General features: G+C 39.3%; 1 protein-coding gene across 2 annotated transcripts; it reads left to right on the top strand.

Moving 5' to 3' along the window:
- The first annotated feature begins 28 nt into the window (after positions 1-28).
- On the top strand, positions 29-24647 carry LOC134638945 (DNA repair protein XRCC4-like). 2 transcript variants are annotated; one of them, XM_063489917.1, is made up of 8 exons: positions 29-71; positions 5629-5787; positions 6566-6753; positions 17589-17755; positions 18225-18389; positions 19338-19435; positions 21579-21713; positions 23178-24647. In XM_063489917.1, the coding sequence occupies exons 2-7, from the start codon at positions 5649-5651 to the stop codon at positions 21704-21706; spliced, it is 885 nt and encodes a 294-aa protein (XP_063345987.1). In that variant the 5' UTR covers positions 29-71; positions 5629-5648; the 3' UTR covers positions 21707-21713; positions 23178-24647. The 2 variants fall into 2 exon arrangements, with proteins under 2 accessions (XP_063345987.1, XP_063345989.1); XM_063489919.1 differs by lacking the exon at positions 23178-24647 and adding an exon at positions 22089-22217.

Genomic DNA, 24647 nt, shown 5'->3' with positions numbered 1-24647 from the left:
GCACTGCGCTGTCGCTGATTGGCTGAAAACACAAGAGTTGAAGGTTGAAACTACTGTCGAAGCTGTCAAGAGTGAGTGCTCCAATGATATCAGTTTCATAAAATAATTGCTTCATTTTCACATCGCAGTTGTTGGTCCACATAGTGCTAAGTTCTCGGAGAAGAATTTGTACTTAACTTGTAAAAACTAGAGGAAATTGAGCCATACTGAGAAAATTCGAGTCGTCTATAACACGCTAATGACTCGGCGCCTTGCCATAGCGCCTATGTCACTGTGCTTTGTTAATGCACACATAAAGTTATTTGAAGTCTAAGACGTCGGCACCTGCAGAACCAGCTCGTTGCTAATGTTACAATCTATTCTGAATATATAAAGGAAAAAATAGAAATGAACATTTGCATTAGAGAGTAATTGGTACTCCCGAGACTATCATGACATCAAAATTGTGTCGTTATTTAGAAATATTTAGATATTATACCCTCAAACTTGAGTACTAGCTTGAAAATACTTGAGAGTTGTTCAAGTCTGTAGACAGTAGTGTAGACTGTCTACAGACAAATGTGTTAAAACTATACTTTGCTAATTGGTATCATTAGTGGGGTGCTTGTCTTTGGTTTTAAAGTTTAATGTGCAAAAAATGACATTATATAGCTCATATTTCTCTCTTGGTGATGTAAGAGAGAAATTTTTGTGGTCCACTTTTCTCTCAAAGTTTTCACAATGATGTTCCCTCCCTCTCTAACCAGCCATGGCAGCATCTTGATTGCATTTCATAAATTTCCCCCCAGACATTTCCCTCCTCAGCACTCCTAGAAATTAGAAGAATAAATTTGTTTGCTCATTGTCTTAGACTGCTAATTATTTAGCTGTCTAAGACAATGTCTGCCTTCAGATGTGTTCCTAAGACAAAGAGATGGGCCGGACTTACATGTAGGCTTACATTCCTCTTAATGTGGTCAAATTTATTTTCCTTTTATATAGTTTACAGTGATCCATTTTGGCTACAGTACAATACATGCACATTTGATTACTGAAGTTAAATCAAGACTTGGTGTGGCCTTCTGTTTGTGAGATCTAAAATCAGGCCATATTTACATTTGCAAGAGTGAAACAGTCCTCAAGCTTTATTTTTTTTAAGATGTTTTTGACTTTTGGTTATTTTGAAAAGGGATACTGGAAGTGTTACAGCAAGCTGACATCAGCGTGCTTGATGTCTGCTCTGACCTGATCTGGCTAATTTCACCAGAATACAAAATACCTTTCTTTTGCAAACCAATTGTGTTGAGGTTTCTGTTATAATCAAGTGGTTTACTGTAATAGTACTTATTTTTTCTGTAACCATATTATTAAGTTAGCAGAAAATGAACAAAAGAAAATTTGAAAAACTCCACTGCACGCGTTTTCTGTGACAATGGAGGCTGGCTTGCTTGAACATATAATGTCTGCCTGCAGTAGTGTTTCTGTTATGAAGAATCTGTTATGCCTTCATTATTCTTCCCATGGTTTTTGTGTCATCAAAACCAGCAGTAGGAGCACAGTTCTTAGTCCAGGTTCTTTCAAGTGAGTATGTTCACTTGAAAGAGAAGTAAATGCATTAACATCCATTATGGCCCTAGTCACTATTCTTTAGTGGATCTGTGATTTTTTAGTTTCTTCTGTCTCTTCATTTTATCTTGAAGTGGCTGATTGATGTAGAGATCAGGGCTCCATTGGGACCATACCTTTTGTTGCAGGACTTTTTTTATTCTTGTTAGTGAAGAAATAGTTGTTCTTTATGATTCTTTGGGGTTTAGGGTTATTTTCACAGTGCAAAATGAATTAGAGATCAGTAGAGTTTGGGCTATTGGTATAGGCAAACTATTGTACAGTACTGAATATAAGTGGTACTTACCGGACACACTGCCATACGATATTTTCCCAATACTTCACTCACGATATACTATTGCGATTTTTAACATTTTGCGATATGCAGTATTATAATAACATATATTGCAATCCCCTTTTTAAAACTGCTAATTATGTACTCATCTGTTTTATCTAATAAGATAAAGTTATTAGTTCAGTTATTTTTCAGCTGCAAAATGAGACACTGTCACTGCCATAAGACAGAGGCAGTCTGCTATCAGTCTGCGGTTGAATGGAGTCAAGTTGGCAATTGCATGCAATGTGTTTCTGATAATACAGCAACTAGCTGCGATAAGTTGTCAAAAATCACAAATCTGTTGCTGTCTATATAGACAGAAATTTGCATTTAGCTATTACATTTGCACTCAGTAACCTTCCTGTGTTACAGGAATATAACCAGAATACAACCAGCTGGCAGCCAGTTGAGTTGAGTCCCCTTGAGTTGTGCTTTCTGACAAAAATTCATTCAAACTTATGGCAATCTGTCTGCATTTATAAATTAGACAGCAATAATTTGCAAACCTTCAACAATCTCTCTGAGAGTGATTGCAGTCAGTCCAAGTCAGACTGCGACTGCAGAAGGTTTGCCTCCTATCAGGCAATAGGAGTACTGTAGGTACTCATTATTTTGTGACCAATCTCAGGTTATTTTCCTACCCAGTGGTGAAAAGAAAGCTTTCCATCTATAATCTATAATAAAGTTCGGAATACATTTCTGCATGTAAGTGAAGGCGTGTCATGTTGTGCAACATGTCCTACTTTTTTGTTGTTTCCCATTACCACTACATCACATTTTCCCCTTCAGACAGCAATAATATATGTTCGAAGCATCTTGTTAAATTACAGTGCTTTTTAAACCCTGGTTCTAATGCAGAGGCATCTATCAGTTAGCTTATGGGGACATTTCACAAAGTCTGCCTCTGACATGATCAGGGTGTAGCCCAGTTCAGACAGATGTTTTAGCTTTAAGGCCGTGATTTACTATAGTAAATATTATATTTTCTGTAACTGTGCCCAGTGGCTGAAGCCAATACCTGGAAAGAATAACGAACAAAAGGCCCCAGCCCCACTTACTGTTGTTTAGGGCAGCATTGCTTTAATCCCTAAATGGTCATAAAAGCAGTGGATTTGCCAAAGAGTTGTCCTTTTCGTCTTGAGCCTATTGTGTTGGAGAAAACAGGAGTAGAAGTCCAGTGAAAGTACAGTGAGAGGATGGTCTAATTGTCAAGGCTCACAAAGGAGAGAGTCAGCTATCTTGGCTTTTTCTTTACTCCTTATGAACTCCTTGTTTAAGGCACAAGATGCATAATTACAGGCCCTCTTTGTGACTCATTGGCCTGGTACTTCCTCTAAACAGAATTAAGTCTTGCAGTTTGCGAATGAGGCAATCCAGAAGAAATGACAATGAAAAGGTTGAGCAAAAAATTACAGAAGGAGTAAAAAAGAATGTAAAAGCTATGTGTCGAATCTCTAGGGTAGTTTTAGTTGATGATTTAAGCAATTCAGACGATTGCCTCTGCTGGCTGTGTTACTGAACAGATGCTAACAGTGAGAAATCAGTATTGGCTTTGATGATTCTGAGTAGCTCTCCATTCCTCACAGACAGTGCTGTTTATTTAATTGAAGTCCTTCTGTCATTACCACAGGGTCACCGTCCCTGAACAACAGATGTTACAGTAACTAATGAGTAGCCGGACTCACTTTATGAGGTTAAAGTTGATGCCTTCAGCTCCCTAGTCTTGGTTGGCCCCTTTGCCTAACCGCACCCCTTCGTAAGGCACAAAGGGTCAACTTTAATCTTTTTGCACAGTTCTTTGTGCATGCATGTGTGTTTGTGTGTGTGAATAGGGTGTGTGCGTACCTCTGCGCAGAGCATGTCTCATTTTGAATAACCTTGACCACCTGCTCTGTCAGCATATATGGTGGGGGATACATGTCACATCATAACTTAAAGCACAATGTCCAAAGGCACTCATTTTCATTTTTTCAGACATGTTCAGCTTGGCTAACTGCCAATTAAGCTGTCTTGCTTTTTCCTCCGTCTCCGCTCACTGTGCCCTGTATTTAAGCAGGGAAGCTGTCCAACTCACCTCTCACTCGATGTGGAAGCAGTAATCATATGTTCTGACCTAGATATGCATAATCAAGTAAAAGTTTACTAGCAATCAAAGACACCCCCACCCCTTTTTTTTTTAGAGTTAATTACATTAAAGTTATTGTAATCGTTAGACCAACTTTTTCACAACTAATAACTGGCTGTTTCTGGCATTAGTAGGATAGTTTAAGCTCCCATTAAGAAATACAGAACTGTGCAAAAGCGTCCCTTATTTGATACTGTGCTTAGAAAGTGGGAAATGGATATAGGGATTTATCGAAACATTAGCAAACATGCATGAATTACAGCGTAAAAAGCAAAAACAACTATAACAAGCTTAAAAGTAACTCTGGTAAGACCAAAATCGGACTTTTCTGCATCCATAATTACATCCATTTTGTCAAGATCTCCAACACTACTGGCTGAAATGAAGACCCAAACCGTGAAAGAGTCTAGACTGTGTTTTACTGATGGATATAGACACTCACTGCTGTACCTCTTTCCTGACCTCCTTCGTACAAACTGATGATGATTTGAACCAAAATTTTCAATTTTTGCATCATTGTTTATAAGACCTTTTGCCACTGATTTTCAGTCCAGTTCTTGTGTAATTTGGCATATCTCAGCATTTTGTCACTGTTTCCCTTCCTTAAGTATAACTTCTTGAAAGCTGTCCTTGAGACTTGAGGCCGTTTCAATAGTAGATGAATCAAGTGAAGGGCCAGATGCATCTCTTTGCTGATTTTTTCCCCCTATTTTTTATGGACATGACTTTCAGATACAGTTTTTTCCCCGTATAGCTCTTTGGGAATCACTTTTTTTTTCTGGTATAAAAAATATTATTTTATGCCTGTCGTCTTTGACATTTTCTGTAAATTCATCTAAATAAGTGCGGATGTATTATGAGTTTTGCAACAGATTACGAGTACCAAAATGCCCAAACATGCAATTTAAAATCACTTCTTTCCTAACTTGCATGTTATGTGTAGAGTTGGCATATAAAGACTGGACTGAAAATGAGTGAAAAAGCAGCCAATGTCAAAAAACGAAAAAAAAACTTTGAAAGATCTTCTGAAAGCCTGGAGAACTACTGCTCAAGATCACTTTGAAAATGTGGGTCTGGGTCCTTGGAAGCAAAATGTAAAAAAAAATGAGGGCTGGCTGGATGCATTTGCACGCTACTGTATAAATTTGATAATGAACTAATTGTATAAAACCAGTGAAACAACTGGTTTGTTTCAGTAATATTCCTCTATTTATCTTTAACAGCATGTAATTACTTTCCTGGTGGTTTCAAGGCAGACACAAAAACCTGCCAAAACATGTTAATCTCCGTGTGGTCCCACTGACTCAGAGAGACCCCCACTGAAGGCATACACAGGAACGTTTTTTTATTACCAAATCCAAGCAGTGAAACAATGAACCACATTGATGCAAAGGGAAGATTAACACAATCTTACACCACGAAAACAGATTGATTAGAGCACTGTCTTCGAAGGAGGTCTTAGGACTCAAAACTAACAAACCTACAAAATGTTCTAAACACTCATGGGAATTGTTGCCGGAAAATTGCATTTTAATGTCTTCTTGTTTAGAGTGTCTGAATTTCTGTCTTTGGTTTTCTGCAGGTCTCGGATATGTGAGAAACATGAGCGGTACAGTTCGTCAGATTAGACTAAGTGATGATCCAGATACTCCGTACTTCCTGCGAGTGGACTGGTCCATAGACCTGGGTGCTGGTTTCACATTAGCTCTTACTAATGGCAGCTCAGCATGGATTGGAGAAGGTAAATATTTGAGATGTAAGAAGAATAGTTTAGAATAGATGAAAATTACCTTAATTTTAGGCTTATGTGTAATAGAAAGACTTTCATTTTTTTCTAATTACCTAGTCTGAGTGGTTAGCAGGGCTGCTATTCATCAGGCAACCATTCATCCAAGCTGTCTAGGCACCTGGCCGACCCCCTTATCATAGTGTTATAACTGTTGGTCTTTTAACAAGAGGGACAGACGTGACCTCATTTCATCATCCTTCTTCACTCGTACGCTGCAGCTTACAGGTGTATAAAGCAGATTAAAATCTACAAGGCTTGTCTTTGTATATAGTAAGCCACTAGTGAGTGTCTGTGTGTGCCTGTGTGTGTCTGTACATGAATGCCCATACTCTGGAAGGACATCTGGAACATAACTGCTCTCTAGTTTTCCATTGCTGTCCATCTGGAGAGTTGACAGGTGGAGATGAGTTTGTGGCAGCTACGTGCAGGCTTCTAGCTCGTCAGTATTTCTCTGTTTCATGTGCTAATTGGGACTTTCAAGCCAACGTTAGCAGCTGTGCAGCAGCTGATGACAGTCCCCCTGGTTTCTCTGCATGCTTCCTTTCAAATCCGCTTTCACGTGCATTCATGGGTTACTACATAATAAATGTTTACACTTCTTGTTCTGTAATCTGCTCCTTCCCCTCTGTCCAGTTTCTGTCAGGTGTACAGCTTTGAAAATAATTTTTAAAAATGAGAAAAATGCCTTTTAAAAGACAATAAGATGTTTGAGCAATGCTTTTTTTGTCAGTTTCAGAGGATGATATGACAAGGGAAGCCAATGACATAGGAGTCCCAAGAGAGAGATATGTTGAGGATCTTCTTCAAGCCCTAACAAAAAGTGGAGGAGGAAGAAGCGAAGACAAGGAAATGTATACCTTTGGCCTCTCTCCTGATCGGCGTTGTCTCTTGTATGAGAAGACTTGTAATGATATTTCGGTGAGCAAAGGTTTTGTGTGGATTTGTACAGTGTTTGCTACAATAATCATTCATTATGTTTAGCATTTTATGGTGCAAAGTGCTAAACATAGAAATTGAGTACGTAACCAGGTTAGAGATAAATCAGGATATGGTTTTTGTAAAAAGTATGTATTAAAATGAATGTTGAGTCACCGATAAACTAATAAGAATTTAGTGGTCAAGTTCACAGTGACCTTTACAAAACCTGTTTATGGCAGTATTGAAGACAATAACGTAAACTGCAAGTTGACTAGTTTGCAGATGGTTACAGCAAACACTCAAGCAATGTCAAGCAATCAGATCAAGCAATATGGACAATAGGTTTTTGAAAAGACAGCTGATGCTTTGGATGTTACATAAGAGAAGGTTCCTAGCCTGTCTTTACATTAGCCCTTGGGTCTTGCCTTACATAAATGATAGGTTTTACAAGATGAATGCTACAACACACAGAAAGCTCTTTCAAGGTTGTGTCTCCACCTCTTAAGAGACTAATGATGAAGCAGCAGCATTTTTGGCAAATAGAAAAGATAGACATGAGTATTGTGATGTCCCCTGTTAGTTTTTGAAGTCTCAGATTGAATATTCTCGCTGTTGCCATCTTGTGATAAGGGAGGGATGAACAGCATATTTATTGGCTAAGGACCAAAGAGCATACCCTCATCCTTAAATATAAGCTTCTGTAGAATTGAAAGACTTTTTGCAACCACAGGAAACACCCCCTGGTGGCCGATCCCATGCATGTTGGTTTGTTTAAGACTTTTCGATGTTGGCTTCACTTTTAAAGACACAAAAGCTATATCCATCTTTTACACTGACTATGGTCTGGAAATCTTGGAATCAATATATCTTTCATAGTGAGGCAGGAAGTAAATGCTTAACTTGAGCAAGTGCCGCACTAAACTACCCTTCGTTCTGTGAAAGCAAGTAAAAAGAGAGCTTGTTTTGAATGACAGCTGATGAGATGTCAGTCTTTTATGTAGTCCTCCTGACACGGGGATAAATATTTTAATGCAGGGTTGTTTTCAGCCTAAATGTTCTTAACAAATGAAGAGAAAAATGCTGCTGTTTCATGCTTTGCATGGATGTGGCACAAGTGTAAAACGTGCAGCAGTTGTAATTTTCCTTGCCTGTAGCTTTGAAACAGAGGCCTCAGTGATGGGGCTCAACGATAGACCCCAATCTTATGGATGAGTGGCACAATGTGTACTGAGTAAAACATGATGTATTATCAGTACTCCATCTTCCACAACATCATGGACTCCCCTCTTGTCACTGTTCCCTGAGGACATCTAACAACACACAACAAAATCGAAAGGAAGTCTTCTTGATTTTCTTTTTTTCTTTCTTTTTGGTTTTTACAAGGGACCGTTGAAAAGATAAGGTTTATAGTTTCCCCACATTAAAGGAAAATTAGAAAGGCTTGGTGGCCTTCAGGCTACAGACAGGAAGTATTCAGTGCAGTTTGTTACCAGTCATCCAAAGGTAGTGTTATTAGTTAGTGGTCTAATGGCTGTAGCTGGAAAACGAGAAAAAGGCTTCTCACTAAAGGTTTGTTACAAGGAAAGATAATTATGGCTCGCACTGTTGCAATGTTAAATTTATGCAACAGTCACTGACAAATACTGAAAAAGTTTATAAACACATGTTGTATGCTTTGCTCAGGCAGGCAGGAATGACACGCTTGATGAAGCACAGGCCATGGCGGTTGATTTTGATGTTATTTTTTTCAAACTGTGAGATTCTGCCTCTGAGGAGGAGGTTACTTTGGGATCTTGTAATGCTGTGCTGGCAAAGGAAGAACCCCAGGAGGTTAGGAACACTGTAGTAACCATAAAACCCAGATTTATGGAGAGGGCCATCCTCATCCAGCCATTTTAAAAGACAGTTGATTAGACCCCTTTTCTTTCTTCAGATCCTCTTGGCTTTCTTTATCTCTATTATTGTGGACAACAGGGCCTTTGCATGCACATGTCCATGTCCAAACATGTGCAGACATACTGTTGGTTAAAAAAAAAGGCTCTGAGGCCATCAGCCTTTGGGTACCACACTTGACAAAGCTGTTGAGCAAGTGGTCGCTCATTCGGACACAGAAATACACATGTAGCTCAGTTTTAAAATCAAAAAGCAAAACATAATTAACAATGTCTTGCTTATTATTATTGTGGATGTAGTAAGGATACTAGGTCCTACAATAACCTTTCACCTCTTCAAGAAACTTAAAGAAGTCCAGTCGCTTTTCTTTACCATGACCTGGATGACTGAGAACATACACATCCTGCAGTACATTACTGATGTTAACAGTAATTTACACATACTTTAAGATGCCTTGATTATTGTAACACCTTATGCTCTCCATTAAAAATGCCTCATTACACTTCATTAAGTCACCAGCTGTTTTCAAACATGATCTCGCAACAGTATTGGGTAAATCAGGTCGGGACGTTGTTTAGAGATGGAGGTGAGGGAGCTGCTGTGTATGATCTACATCAGACATTTGCGTTCCTACATGTGAGAAAAATTCAGTGCTGGATTGCAGGTGTGAAAATGGCTACTGGAATTAATTCATGCAGGATTCTTGCAGGACCACAGAAAATGATTGGCAGTTGCCTAAAATTGCGCAGTCCTCTGTATACTTTTAAAAAATTATTATCAGTTCTCCATGGTTGCATTTATCTCACGATGTGCAGAATGTGTGTAGTAGAAAAAAACCCATCATGACCAAATTTTTTATAACGTGCAAATTCCCATTTTATTCTTACACCTTCTATTCATAGTATTTTTTCCTAATCTGCCTTCGTATTGCCCCCATTATTTATATGTCAGAGGTTAAAAAGTTTAACATATTTCTCGCGGCTAATTTGAGGGTGCAAGTTTCCTTTAGAAAGAGAAGAAAAGAAGGTGGAGACACAACAGGTGGTAGACTTGACATGACGTTAATATTTTATGATTATGACCTCAGACGATGTAATGATGAATACAGTCGGCTGTTTCAAGTTAAACTACAGCTAAGCAGGTGTTTTACACACGTAAGTTAGACATAATCTCCTCCTTAATGTCTGTTTAAGTACACATCTGTCAAAAATCCAGCACTGAACTCTAACTTAAGTCTTCTGCAAATGTGTGGTGTTAAATCCACAAACCTAAGATTTTGGATAGGTCACTTGTTAATTTACTGTCATCTAAGAGTGTGGGTTTTTACTATTTTAGTGTATTTTTTACCTTCCTGAGTCAGCTGCATTTCTGTGCTACAGTAAGTTGTTTCCATTTTTATTAGATTGGTCTCCTCATAGCCTCTATTTTATATCATAAGAAACTACATTTTTTAACAACTTCATTAAAAAGTTAATAATTCTCCACGCAAAGACATTTTCTCACTCTAAGCTTGTACATGCAGTGAAAGTTTACAAATAGGAGTGTGTGTTACATGTACTAGTAGTGGTAGTGTAGTAGTTTTTAATTCAATTCCATTTCAAGAAACAGGATAGAATATACACTGTGGAAGAGAGCCAGAGATTAATAATAACAACTAATGGTTAAATGCAAAATGGTGCATAAACACGTAGTGAACGAAAAGAGGTGTGTGAAAAAGAAGCGCTCAGTGTATCATGGGAAGCCCCCAGCAAGCTGCAACACGACTAAGGGAGAATTCAGGGTCACTTGATCCAGCCCTAACCACATGCTTTATCAAAAAGGAAAGTTTGAAACCTAATCTTGAAGTAGAGAGGCTTCTTGAAGGAAATGCAAAGCTCTTCTTTGGATGTTGGCTGCTTTTTGTTCTGTTTTCTGCCGACATGATGTCACACTGATTCAATAATTTTGAGGTCCAGGCTCTGGGGAGGCCAATCAATTACTGATGGTCCTCCACTGTGGCAATGTGTTTGGGATCATTCTCATGCTGAAAAAATGAAGCTGTTGGTAATCAGGTGGTTTACAGATGTTATTGTGTAGTGAATCAAAATCTCACAGTATTTTTCAGTGTTCCTCGACACCACTGGCTGAAATGTTGCCCCAAACCATGACAGAGCCTTCAACATGTTTTACAGATGGCTGTGGGCACTCACTGTTGTACCTCTCTCATGATCTCCTCTTTATATATTGACATTTTGGCAATTGGCAAATGTATCTTTCAGGCCCTGTGTCAGATCTCCACTAGATATTTTTTTAAAATGATTCTTAAGGACATGAATTTCCAATACTTCTAATCTGCTCTAGATAGCTTTTTAGGCCTGCTGCTTCTTCTTCAGACATAGCTGTAAGCTACTCACTGACAAAATATACGTAATAATAATAAAAATACTAAAAATCTTTGAACATAAAGCCAAGGACAACTTAAGGCAAGCAAACAAACAGCTGTGTAAAAATTGCTAATGATTAACTATGGAAGAATTACTATGGAAGGTCACTTGTTAATTTATTGTTATCTTTTTAAGTTTTCACTCTTGGTCATTTACAGGATCTTCTTTCTAATTTGGAATTCAGATTTTCATTCCAAGTACCCATCTCTTAAAAAATGATCATGCACATGATTTGCTGACAATTTTAATCTGTCATGTTCAAGTACATAATGGATAAATTTATACTCAAGAATAAGAGAACTTAGGCTCCTCCAGTGAAATTTGTGGTTGGTGTCAAACTGCACAGCTGGAATCCCCAGTGAACTACACGATAACTTTTATTTGACAAACATAAAACATGGACACATCTGTGTCCCATTCGTTCGCTTGTGGCTTCAATCATCTTCTGTCAGCTGTCAAAAATTACGGTCCAAATCCCGGTGCTTCCAGGCTGGCGCTGAAATACGACCTAAAGTGAAAGTGACAGGTTTTAGAAAATCACAGGAAGCCCCTGGATAACTGATAATTTTTTGTATGTGTGTGTATGTGTGTGTACATCATGGGTTTGTCATAGCACTGCATTATTGTATACAACGTTAACAATAGAATTGTTTGGCTAGAGCAGAGAATTCCCTAAATTCATTTTTGTAATTGCAAATTTTTCATTGCCATGAAGTTGGCCAAATGCTTTTATTGTGGTTTGAGTTTAAAAACAAACACACAAAAATACAAACAAAAAGTGCACTGACTCAAACACAAATAGCAAAAATGAGGACAAATTGGTTGCATCTTTAGCTTTTGCAGTCCCATTGAAGTCTGGGAAATTGTGGCACAGCTGGAAGCCAGATTTGAACACCGACCACACAGAAGAGTCTGATCCACCAACACGTTTCTCCTGCCGGTGCCACCTGCAGCTTTCTGCAGTCGTAGTCAGGTTTGTAGTTGTACCCTCTACAATTTGAATGACAATCAGTGCTTAGAACGACTGTTGTTCCTGTTCTGCTGCAAACCGAAGTGACCATTAAGTATTTTTCCACGGTATCTGCACTCCAGTTAGTTCCGTGCCACATCGTCCTTGCCGCATATGTGAAAGTGTGTCTTATCGGGATGGACTCATTGCTTTCACCCTTCACTTCCTGGACTCTATCTGGCCTCACGCCTCTGCAGAGCGGATAAGGGAACCGATGGGACAAACGGATCTCTGCTTCGATGGCCAGACGTCAGTGTCCGTGCCCACTCTTGCACACTGTCTCTTTGTATCGTGTGCTCAGTGATCACCCACTCACTTCCCTGGTCCCTAAGACACAATAGTTATTTCTAGATAAAGAATAAAAAAAAACTTTTATCAGGGACATGTTCAGCGTGTTTTTATTAGGGTTTAGATAAACATGAGCGCATTTGCCTGGCATTGCATTTCTTCGTATCATTGGTCACCAGTTGTTAAAGCAAGGTATTCTTTTATCCTTAGGGCCATATTACCTTTTAGATCTCCAGCGGTGTGCCAGATGGAGTGACATGGAAAGCTTTCAGTCCTCTGTGGCCACAGTGTGTTATGGTATCATTTCCAGTGGGACTGTGTTCTTCTGGCTTTGTCCTCGACACCTATGTCAACATTTGACCTTATGGTCTGGCTTGCAAGCTGGAGACATACACACACTCACACAGACTAACATAAACAAACACCTAGACCACACACACTGGACCACATTGAAATGTTGGACAAATTTGCATACATAGAAGAAGATTGTACATCCACAGTATATAGATTATTCATCGCTTGCAATGTCAGAAGAAACTAGCTTTATGAAGCATCTCATTTAATTTGAGTGAATTTATCCGTGTCTCTCGGTCCAGAAAGTTAAGTGTTATAAGACATATTGAATATCGTTAGAGGCTGAAACAACTGCTGTGAGCAGTTTGCTTATTTTAGTGTTGTTTCAGTTCAGCAACAAAAATGTGGTAGTGGGTTGTGCATCACAGACAAACAGTCTGACCTCCCACATCTTTGCAGTGGCTGGCAGCAGTGTGCAGACTGACCTTTAACTTTATCTCTGTTTCCCAGGAGAGGAGCCCAAGCTCAAGAAAATAAGAAAAAAAAACACTTCTAGTCCATTGCTGTGTTTTAACGTTGATCACTTACAGAAACATTTATTTCTGTCTGTCACTGATATCTAGATATTTGCATCTTGCTTGGCTGCATTTTCATATTTATACCTCTGTTTAGTGTACAATACTTCTTATTACTTCCATAGAGTAATGTTAAATATTTGGTGATGTGTTTACTGCAGTGGGTCTTCTCAGATAACCTTTGACTAAAGACAGTGAAAAAACACTACCTTTGGTATTTAAAAAAAGGAGGAGAATAAATAAACAGCAGCTGAGTTCCATTTCTAAAGTTAATCCTGTAAATAAAGGTTGTTCTTCCAGCACTTTAGATGTCTCTGTCTAGTGTCTTATTAGGGTAATACAATGTTGACATGATGGTTAGGAAGATTTGTGAGTCCGTGTCTAAAACATCGAAGATAAAGTTCAGCATTATTATAGATTGAGAGAAAATCTAGGGAACAACATTCTTCAGCATAACATAACACAACATAGAAATATTAGAGTACTCAACAGAGCCTTTATATTATCTGTTATCATGGAGCTGATTTATTGCAGGATCCTTTCCTCTGGAGTGGAGACTAAGGCAGAGATTGTAAGAAGTCAAGGAGGAGTTTGATCTTTTCTCAAACTTCCCTTCTGTCTTTACTTGCTGTCAGACGTTATCTGGGCTTTGAATGATTTTTTCAAACTCTTCTTTTTCCACATCACATTCAATAATATGCACGTACAATTGTTTGAACTGATGATCTTGGAATCTGCAGTTGTTAAAAATCAACTCTTGTAAGCTTCTGGAATTGCCTACCAAAGCCCCGACTGTATGTCTATTGAAAATGTGTGGACTAGACTTAAAGACTGGGCCAATGCCAGGAAACAAACCTATTTAAATGAAGTGTACTAATTCTGCCAAGAATAGTGATCAAACATCCAGCCAGAATTATGCCAGAAACTTGTTGATGGCTACCAAAAGCATCTGGTCTGTGTGCAACTTGCTAAGGGACATTGTGTAGATTAGAGAAAATCCAAAATAAATTCAAGCTTGTGCACTCAATTCTTGTTTTTTAGAGTCATTGAAAATGTATCCTGTACATTCATTCTACCCTGAAAAAGGAACCAATAAATCATAAAAAGCTCCAAATTACCATGACATTCATGCCCATGATGCCCATTAGTGTAAATTTTGACCACGTCTGCATGTACCCTGTCATACTATACAAGTTGGTACATCGTCACAGTGGATCTTTATCACTTCCCTCTGTTAACATTCACATTTATGGCAGAAAAATTCCCATTCTTACTCTATCTACACACATCTCACTGTTTGATACTAACAGTGGACCTTAACTTGCACAATAACTGAATCACAGCTATGTCAACTTGTTGATAAATTCTAATGCTCACACAAGTTCCACCTGCTAGAAGAGGCTGCACTGGATCACTGGTGTTGCTCCACTTTTTTATGAGTTCTTGGGAATAGTATCCGGGTGGTCTTCTCTGAGTCCTGATTCCATTAAGCTGGCTTTTGTTGTGATCAGTCTGAGCACTGTCGACATGGACGCTGACGAAGCTGAACATTTGCATTACAGTTTTACTCCCCAAAACTTGTGCAAGTTAAATAATTATCACTGTATAATGAATGTATTGCCAAATGATATTGAAAGAGCTCCTTGTGTTTGGACAGTCACCAGTAATACAGAATACAAGTGTAAAGTTGAACAAGATTTTGAAATCTAATAGTTTAATAATGCTTTAATCTAATAGTGCAGTCACAGAACCAGATGGTTTGACAGTGCTTGAGTTTATGCCAGCCATCGCAGCACAAAAGGGAGGGTCCACCCTGGAGAACTGTCATCAGGCTATGGCAGGCAGAAAACAGCTGTGCGTTAACATAGTCTGGAAATCAGCATCTACCAGACCACGCAGACACCAGAGGAGAGCAGTGTGCCAAGTGTAAACTGGCACAGCTTATAACAATCCAAACAAATTACCAACTAAGACGCAGGCGGGGTAAATGGAGCTCCATGCCTACACTCAGCTGGCTTACATGGCTACATGGCTTGATTACTGCTGCCACTGATTTTTTGGTAGTCATCAATCTCCCTGTAGTCTTTTCCATATTTGTGAAGTTTTGCACACTGATGGAGCCTTGATATGGAGGAACAGAGACAAACACCCTTCCAAGTCCAAGGCCCAAAACTGAGAAAAATGTAGTGTTTTGGGGCCATTTTATGTCAGTGTTATGTTAGACTATATGAACTACAGTGCATAATTTTGCTTCAGTGGTCACAGGTTTATTATATTTTCTCTCATGTGAGAGAAAATGCAGATTTAATTATGTTGTAGATTGAAAGAAGTGCATTAAATTATGTTCTGTTTGTCTTTGAATAAGGAAATATTCTACTGTTGTTGTTATCGATAGGCGATACACACTGGAGTCAATTTATATTTAAGTGATATTTCACTGGGGTGTACTCACTGATGTTCCTGTCATGTTTAATGCATAACGTCTGTGTTTTGGTCATTTTATGAAAGGGCCTCTGCTTTGATGTTGTGCTTCCTGCTTTAAAAAGTAGTCCAGAGGGTTGTGAGATGGGTCAGCGAGGAAAGTTGAGTACACTCTTGTTTGCATGCATTCATGTTCAGATGGTCAAGCAGAAAATGTAAGATTTTTAGTGTTTAGTCATAAACAGCTGCAGTTTTTTTTTTTTACACTGCTGGAATTACAGCTACTAGGTCACGGATCAGAAAACTGATCAGTTTCATTTGTAAGCAATTTACCACCCAGAATTAAATCAAGCAACAGAATTCATTTCACTTTGGTTTGGCAACAAACTAAAGCAATTCCTACGTGTTCTTGGAACATGTAACAATGGGACAGAGTCAGAGCTGAGCACACTGCGTGCTATTAAGCGTTTATTATTATTATTATAAATGAATGTTTTTCTGCCGCATTAGGCCTGGTTGCTCGCCTTATTTGCAGCACCGGTCAAACAATGCGTTATAATTAATGTGAGTGCACATGGAGCCTGACAAAGAAACTCCAGGTTAGCAAAGAAAGCTGATAACTACCATCTTGATGGCACTTTTTTCTGACCGGGATCTTAGGTTTTCTCAAGCTAGCCGAACATGCTTTGTAGAACACGCCTAGTTTGCCCTGTTCCTATAAAATGTCTTTGTAACAGCCATTAACAGTTAGTGTTCAAGGCCCTAAGAGACCACATTCAACCACTACTGAACACAGAGCTGGTGCTGATGGGAGTGTGAAATACCTCCATGGAAGAAGAGAAAAGAGAAGACGGAAAATTTTGAAACTGAACGAAAGGCACCAGGGCACAGTAGTGCTTAGGATATAAAATTGGGGGCAATATGAAGCCACTGTCTGCTCAGTAACACATGTTCAGGTTCAACAGAAAAGGGGAAAACAGGTGTGTGGCCTGCCAGGACAGAATCAGCCCAGGACAAAAATGACAAGTATTTTATGAGAGCTTTTGAAGATGGTGGCTTTATTGCAGTGGGTCTGCGACCTCACGCAGCTAAGTGAAGATTTAACACCTCATTACCTTCTGGTTTTTCAGTTCTTTATGAGGAGTACTTATGTGTAGGTGTGTAAATAGAAACATCTCCAAGGTAACAAGCAAAGATAATACAGCTATATGACATGAACCGTATTAAACATTGTTTCTGTTGTTAATTAGGATAACATTTTCCTCTTTAAAAAAAACGACACATCACCTAAAAGTTAGAATTTCTCCATTTCTTTGCTCACTGCTCTTTGCCTCAGCCCTGGCCTGTGACTAAGAGCCAAGATGCAATCCAAATGAGGAATGTTTTATTACATATGAAGCCTGCCTGCGATTCCAAAGACTCACCGACAAAAATCAACAGAGAGGAAACTTTGCTCTCCCTCGCATACTTTGCAGGTGACCAGTGAATTCATCTTCTGTTTCTCCCAGACAGAAGGACACTACTCATCATCTGAAAAAAACTCTCCTGCTTCATAGAAAATCTTATGTAATATTTGTGGTACGTTGTACTGTAGACTCATTGTAATGATAGAAGTGTGAAGCTTACTCATTTTTCACAGTGAACTGATTTTGGAAGCTAGTGGTGGATCATTTTCGTAGTCATGATTTTGATGCCAGATGCGACTTTCCCAGGTCACTCCTAACTTCTAGCAGAGGATCCCCAGGTACTTCAGAGGTAGTTGTAAACCTGTCCTGTTTGTTGGTTGCCCTCAAAGGGAAGCAAGTGGAAGTTACTTCTCAGTGCAGAGGAAGAAAGACTGAGTCTATCTTCTCCAATGACTTGCAAACCAAACTTTGTCTTGCTGTCTCATTTTACTTTCTGTCGCTGAGCTTCTTTTCCTCCTTGCTTCAGGTGCACTTGGGCTCTGTGGAGCTCCAGCCATCTCCAGACCCTCTGGAGCTGACCTGTGAGATGATTGGACAGTCCCTAAAGCGCAGCACAGATCTGGAGACAGAAAACTCACGATTGTTGGAGCAAAACTGTAAATTGAAGCAGGATCACCAGCGAATACTCGGACAGTAAGGATAATGAGAGAAATAATTCAACAGAATCTCATAATTTTCTTAAGATGTTCTGGGCTGGCATTTATTGTTGATTGCTTTGTCTGCATGCGCACTCCTTTTTGCTCTTTAAGTTGCCAGCTTGTTTATATCCCCTAAATCACCCAGTATGACATCATCACTGGTCGCCCATTTGAGAATATTGTGGGATCCACCCATTATTGCAAGCTGGGTTTGTAATTTCTGGTAAATTACTTCAAGTGATTCACATGTCTTCAATTTTATTAATGCCTGGCATGTAAAATTAAAATAAAATGTGCTGTTGTTTATTCGCTTGTTGATTTCTCTCCAGAGTACAGCATGAGGTTCACACAGGACTTTTGGCATTAGCGTCATTCACCTTTGCAAATTACTATCAGATAGCCGACAAGAGCATAAAACCTCCACGCAGAATATTGTTGTCATATGCACGTGTTTTTCTTACCAGGCTCAAGCATCAGGTTCAGAAAAAGGAAGCGTTAGAGAGGGAACTGTACTCACGTTTTGTCATGGTGCTGAATGAGAAGAAGGCCAAGATCAGAGGTCTGCAGGAGGCTGTCAAAAGGCTTCGAAACTCGGACGACCATCCGAGCGACGAGGAGGGTGTACAAAGGTCTGCATCGAGTGCTGTGATACTGTTATCTGCCTTAAAAGTCCAATTTAAGGACAGAAACAACTGAATGTTGTATGTTATGTCCATAGAAGGGTTTTACCTGTGTATCAAACTAATGACCCAAAATGCACATGTGAATAGAGGCAACTAAAAAATATAAGCTATTCTTAGAATTTTGATGATTGATTTTGAATAAGCCACAGTTCATTTAACTTTTAATCTAAGATGGACAAAAACAGACAGTTCTTTTTTAAATTTCAGAAACCAGTATCATCAGGTGATTGTTTAAAATAATAATCATTCATTCTAAAACAAAATGCTAATTTTCTATTGATTGACAGGTTTTTGTACATTCAGTCTATTTCTGTAGTTACACGTTAACCAGTAACAAGTAGGTCCTAGTCTGGTAATGTCCAGTAAAGTGTTCAGTCAGTTTTAAATGATTTCACCCTTTGATTTTCAGTGGAGCAGCCTTCACCTGAAAGGGGTACTCTCCCTGTGCACTGTGTTGTAAATACGTGGAATTATGTATTTAGATTTTGGCCAAACATAGAATAAATCAAAACGTTCCTGTCTTTGTTTTACATCCACATTGCAAGTTTTGTTTTCTAAGAAACTCAACAAAGTGCTGTCAGAACCACATGTGTGCTTGCCACACCTCTGGCTTTGGCTGACTTGTTTTTAGTCAGGCTTGTTAAATAGCTTTCATCATTACAAGCCACTACAGGGTGCAGAGTATGGAAGATTTTACTCATAGTTTCTGCTCACATGTCTGGCTGTGCCACTGTCCTTCGTGGTCAGTAATATTTAACACTGAAAGATGAGTACTCAAAAGCAGAGTAAAATGAGATACTCTGCTGTAGTTTCTAAAGCATATCCACTTGTCTGACTGAGGATTCAGTTTGTGGGCGTTACAGGAAACACTTCTTCTTCTGTAAATTCTTTCAGTGACAATCTCACAACTCAAGGTGAACGCAGTCCGGACAGAGGAGAGGAGACCAGTCAGAGCATCCAACCCTCTCTGGAGCCAACTATCCTCATTACAGGTGTGTGTGTCTGTGTTTATGGGTGTGTTTGCTTGTGTCAGAAGGAACAACAGTCCCAATCAGAAGTGGTTTCCCCGAGGATGAGACTGTTGTATGCTCAACCTCTGAGTGACCAGTTATTCGCCACAACTACTGACACAGAATGCATAAAAATTTAATACAGTCACCAGACAACCACCAACCTTTCCTACTCACAGGGAGGTTAATGGGGTATGTAACAACATGGGGGAATGATCCATAGCCCAAATCCATCTTGCCCAATGCAATGGTTTTTCAGTATTCCAACAAGTATAAACAAGCTGTTTCAGCTTTTCTCAAAACAACCTTGTGTTCCAGTAGCTGCTCAAAAACACATGCAGCATGTCTTGGAGCAGGTTGTGCAAGTATTGAACATGGCAAATTTACACCCTTTCCCAGTATTCTGACGTAATAGGTCACAATCTGATTTTCTAATGATGCGGACCAAAGTGAAGCCCTTGAGTTTTAGCTTTCCTCTCACTGATTTTACTGTCCAGTAAAGTTGACAGTTGAATGTAAGTGAGTACGTAAGCAAGGGGGTGAGGGGTTGAACATAAACTTAAAAGCACACATAAGCAGAGCGCATACCCTCTGGTCGAAGGGTTCTGGGAAACACTTGAGTCATAAACCCACACAAGTCTGTTGAGATTGCTTCAGCACTGCTGGCCATTAGGTGGTCTTCACCTTCCTGCATCTCACAGTGCTGGAGTAACGTCACATCTGAGTCATACCCCCCTGTACTGTAGTGCTGCAATCTACTGAGAAAACCTAGATCACTGTATCAATGGTTTTGTTTGTGGTTGCAGCCAAACTCAAACCACCCCGAGAGAATACAGTTGAAAAACACATTGATGTCGTTCAGCAGATTGTGTTGCTTGGCTCTTATTTTCTGTGCTCTCGATCGCAAACACATGCACATGCACCCTCTGCTCTGTGCTCTGTGTCCCGTCTTGGCTTCAGTGAAGATGGATGGAGGAGGTAGATTAGCCCGTGTGGGGCTTGGCTCACACAGTCGGTTGTTTGCAGCCCAAAAGAGTCTTATAATGCTTTCTTGTATTTTCAGCTTGTCAGTGACATCTCCAGGCACTTACCTACATGTGCCTTTATGAATCTGTCTCTGTTCTCAGCATTTTAACATTATGGGTGTGTTTCCAAAATTTGTACTAGTATTTATATATACTATTATTCTGCTGCCCAAAGAAATGAGTCTTTGGGCGTTTTTTCTCTTGGCCGAAAGCACAGTGGTGGAAAAAAGCCATATGCTCGTGTCACTCTCTGCTAGCATTAGATTCGTAACCACAACAACCGATTAATTCATAGACACCTTTACGCTGATCCATGAACATGAAACATACACATAATGAAACACCTGTTGCCCCCTGTTGACCTCTGTGCCTCGGGCTGTGTTTCCATGTTGAGCAGAGCTGGAGGCTCTCTTTGACCTCGAGTTTTAGCATCTGACACCATAGGAAGAATCGCTCACAATGAGATAACTTGAAGATAAGAGCGATAGAGACTGAAAGAGATAGAGACAGTGGGAGAATAAAGGGACGTTAAAGAAAAGCATGTCACCTGAGGGACACACACGTGACTCCTCTGAGGGAAAGGAATAATGGGTCTCTAATACCAGCCTCCACACCTCCTTCATTAAGGTAACTGTAAATACTGAATCTGCAGTAACATTACCATTACAGTACTGAGTTTTAGCTCTTAATCAGTTCAGCCCAAGTATGTCTTTGTTCTTACGTGGCGCCTCAATCTGTCGATCTTTGCGTTTGAATGGGCTAGCAGCAGTGTTGAAGGGCAAACAGGTGTGTTTTTCCTTCTGTATATAAACTATTGTAGCGTGACCAAGATTGTTAGGAATGCCAGATCTTAATTACCGATAAAGATCACACCTCTGAAGGTGTGGAGTCCTCTGGGGTTAACAGTGGTTATCTGGGGTAATTTGCCCTGGAACTGCCAAAAGTGACACTGACAGAGTATGAGTGTAAGCCATAAAGCTGAAGAATTTAGGCTTCTGTAATGTTGCCACCCATGTAATTCTAAAAAGAAATGAAATTAGACTGTAATAGCCTGTATGTTTCTCTGTACGTGAAGTATCAACTGTTTGTGCTCTTTGCAGGACGTAATCTGGTCTGGGAAGGGATCCCCGTTGACCGGACTTTTTCTGATGATGATGAAGATGAGCAACCGAAACGGAAGCGTAGGTTGCTTCACACCTCGAGCCCAGGATCTTCTGAACAACTTTGAATTGCAGGTTTGTCAGAGAAATAATGCAGCTAATGGAGCAGCATATTTGATATCATAATTAATTTTGTGTGGAACCTCTCTTTACATATAGTTGCAGTAAAAAAAACAACAAAAAAAGTGTAATTGTAAGAATTTGGATCTTAAATTTTAAGAAAATGTGCAGTTATATGTTGCAGATTTTCAAGTAGTCCATGTAAAGATGGTGCCAACATGACACACAATGTCTCCGGTCCTGTGTCGGTTAATAAATAAATTGTTCCATGTGACCCCAAATCAAAGTTTAACATCAATGCATGGAAATCATTTCAGGCTTAAAGTTTTATGGCACTTTGAAACCTCTTAGCCTCAAGTTTTATTCAGCAGTTTTTTTCCCCATTTGCAGGTTCTGTAAAACCACTACACTGACAGATGTGGGTCGATCTACTGATTTTTTTTATTCCCCATTCCTTCCATTTCACCCAATTAAGGAGGATTAAATCATCGTCTTGTCGTCATCATCTGTTTTAAAAAGAAAAAAAAACCCCACTTATGTATAATTCCCAGCAACCAACTGTCTGTCTACTGAGGCCTGAACATTTTTTAGATGAAATATGTATTCTTATATTGCTGGTTATATTAATCCACAGAGGTATAAAGTAGTCCAGCCTCTGACAGCAGTGGTCTTAGAAGTGGCCCTGGGCCACGCATGCTAGAGAATAGCTGCTGTCTCCACCTAATAAATAGGATTAATTAAGAGGCATAATTTTATTTGCACTCATCAGTTGTGGAAAATGATTTTTAATGGTTTTTAACATTGTCTCTAAACATTTGAAAAAGTGAAATGTAGCATATCTTTTGTGGTTTCTCCGGCTGATGCGCTGCAGTAGAAAGAGCTGAGGTTGTTGGACTGCTGCCTATAAAGAGGCTGAGATTTATATTACATCCTGTATGCTACTAATGTAAAACAGCAGTGAGAAAAGCAACCTTCTCCAGACTTTGTCCACAGTGAGAAGAGGCGCAGATAAGTGAAATAAAACAGGAACTTCTATGTCCCCTGATTACTGTTGGTGTTTTGGATTGCATTGTCATAATAACATCAACTTCTCTGTGTTTTTATAAATCACCATTAAATATAGTTAATTTAATATATGATGCCTCTGTTGTAGCAGCACTTCTTTAACTCTACAAACATTAATAGTATCTGACAACTGCTTATATTTGTGTGCTGGCTCGCATTTGAGCTTCACGCATACACTCCTCCTTCTCTCACTTGTTGGGTTGAATATAAAGTTAATGTATTTCATTCTGCATCGTCTCACTATATCGAACTGTATTTCTCTAGTACAGCTAAATATTATACGGAAAGCTATAAAATATAAATGTGATGCATGTTTTACTGGTTCAAAGAATAGTATACTTATAACGTTTTTCTCTCCCTCTACCCTCTATACACATCTGTATTTGCTTCTTTTTCTCCATCTCTTGTTCCCAGCCTCCTTTTCAAGAAATAGATGGCACCCGGGACTATTCACGAACATTTTAATGAGCAGGTTTTTTCTGCTTGCTATCTTGCTATGTGGCAAGCTAGTTCAAGCCTCACAGCGATACACGTGACCAAAACAGTGACAGCCGGGCAGCAGTGTCCTGGAAGTGTCTCCAGATTATGACGCAAGAGTTTCTCCTAGATTGTGAAAGTGAATTCAGAAAGCCAGAGCACGTCACAGCATCTGGATTGCTTTAACTGTGACAATTACCTACCACATCTCCTAAGAGACTAGTTGCTTTACAGTAAAGGGGTGAAAAGCAGTAACTGATACAATCATTTCCCAAATTCTCTCCATTCTGTGTTGCTGTAAAGACTTTTCCCAGATGTGTCAGCGGCCATGCGATAACAGCCACTTAACACTGTCTGGGAGTATGTCAGGAACTAAAAGTGTTTCTGCTAATAAGCTGGAGAACTCGGTAGAGAATCTGGAGCACGACTACAGAAGCAATTTACAAAGAGTCTCACTTTTCCCTGAGCTTGAATTTGACTCCAGCTGTAGTCAGATCTCAGCTCAGTGTGAGAGTGAAGAAAAAGGGGGTCAACATGCTACACCCAGAAAAAAAGGGTGTCACCACCAGGGAACTATAACTGCTTTCTTAATGCGTATCCATCATGTCCTGCTGATGTTTTCTTCCCTCTTTCTATTATGAAAACAAACTCGAAACCGTCTCTTTCATTTTAACTTTCAAAACTAGCATTTTGCAAAAAGATAATTTGGCCCTCACTCTTTTTTTCCCTCTTTTTCACGCACCCTTTTATTGTGTAGATATTATGTGGCCCAAACTACCTGAGGGTTGATTTTCAGAAGGTTAATGAGGTTATGCTGTCTTTAAGCTTCTTCACTTGCTCACATTTTCCTTAACGTCTGCTATCAGCTTTAGGTTCTTAGGTCATCGCCGTGTGTTTTCACTGAGACAGTAATGAAGCTTTGGATTATTTGACCCTTTACATCTGAATTCTGGACCTTCTTGGTGCTGCTTTTGATGATACCTTTATGTCTGCTGAAAACCACGGGTGGCCACCGGGATTATCCCGCTATATGTTCTTGGTGGTTTTAGTAATCCCCACTGGAATGTCACACTGTCTGTTTACATCTCATCAATAAAGTATTCTGAAAGCAAAACAAAGAAGAGTATCAAAGGTTAATTTACAGATGAATGCATGACAACGTGCGATGGACAATGAGCTTACGCTGAAAAGGAGACAGTGCTGAATATTTAAGGGATTTCCTTTATTATAATGCTTAGTTGTTTGATTTAAAATGCTCCAAGGCAAAATCTCGTTCTGTTTTTTGAATAAAAGCTGATAATTAGTTTTTAATTTGGTAAAACCAGCTGTAAATGTGCACATTTAATGTCTAAATATGTGTTTGTTTTTATTTGATTTTAAATATTTACTGTAATTTAAACACATAAA

This window comes from Pelmatolapia mariae, linkage group LG12, assembly GCF_036321145.2.
Source record: "Pelmatolapia mariae isolate MD_Pm_ZW linkage group LG12, Pm_UMD_F_2, whole genome shotgun sequence".
Lineage (NCBI taxonomy): Eukaryota > Metazoa > Chordata > Actinopteri > Cichliformes > Cichlidae > Pelmatolapia > Pelmatolapia mariae.
This window is presented reverse-complemented; position numbering and strand designations above follow the sequence as displayed.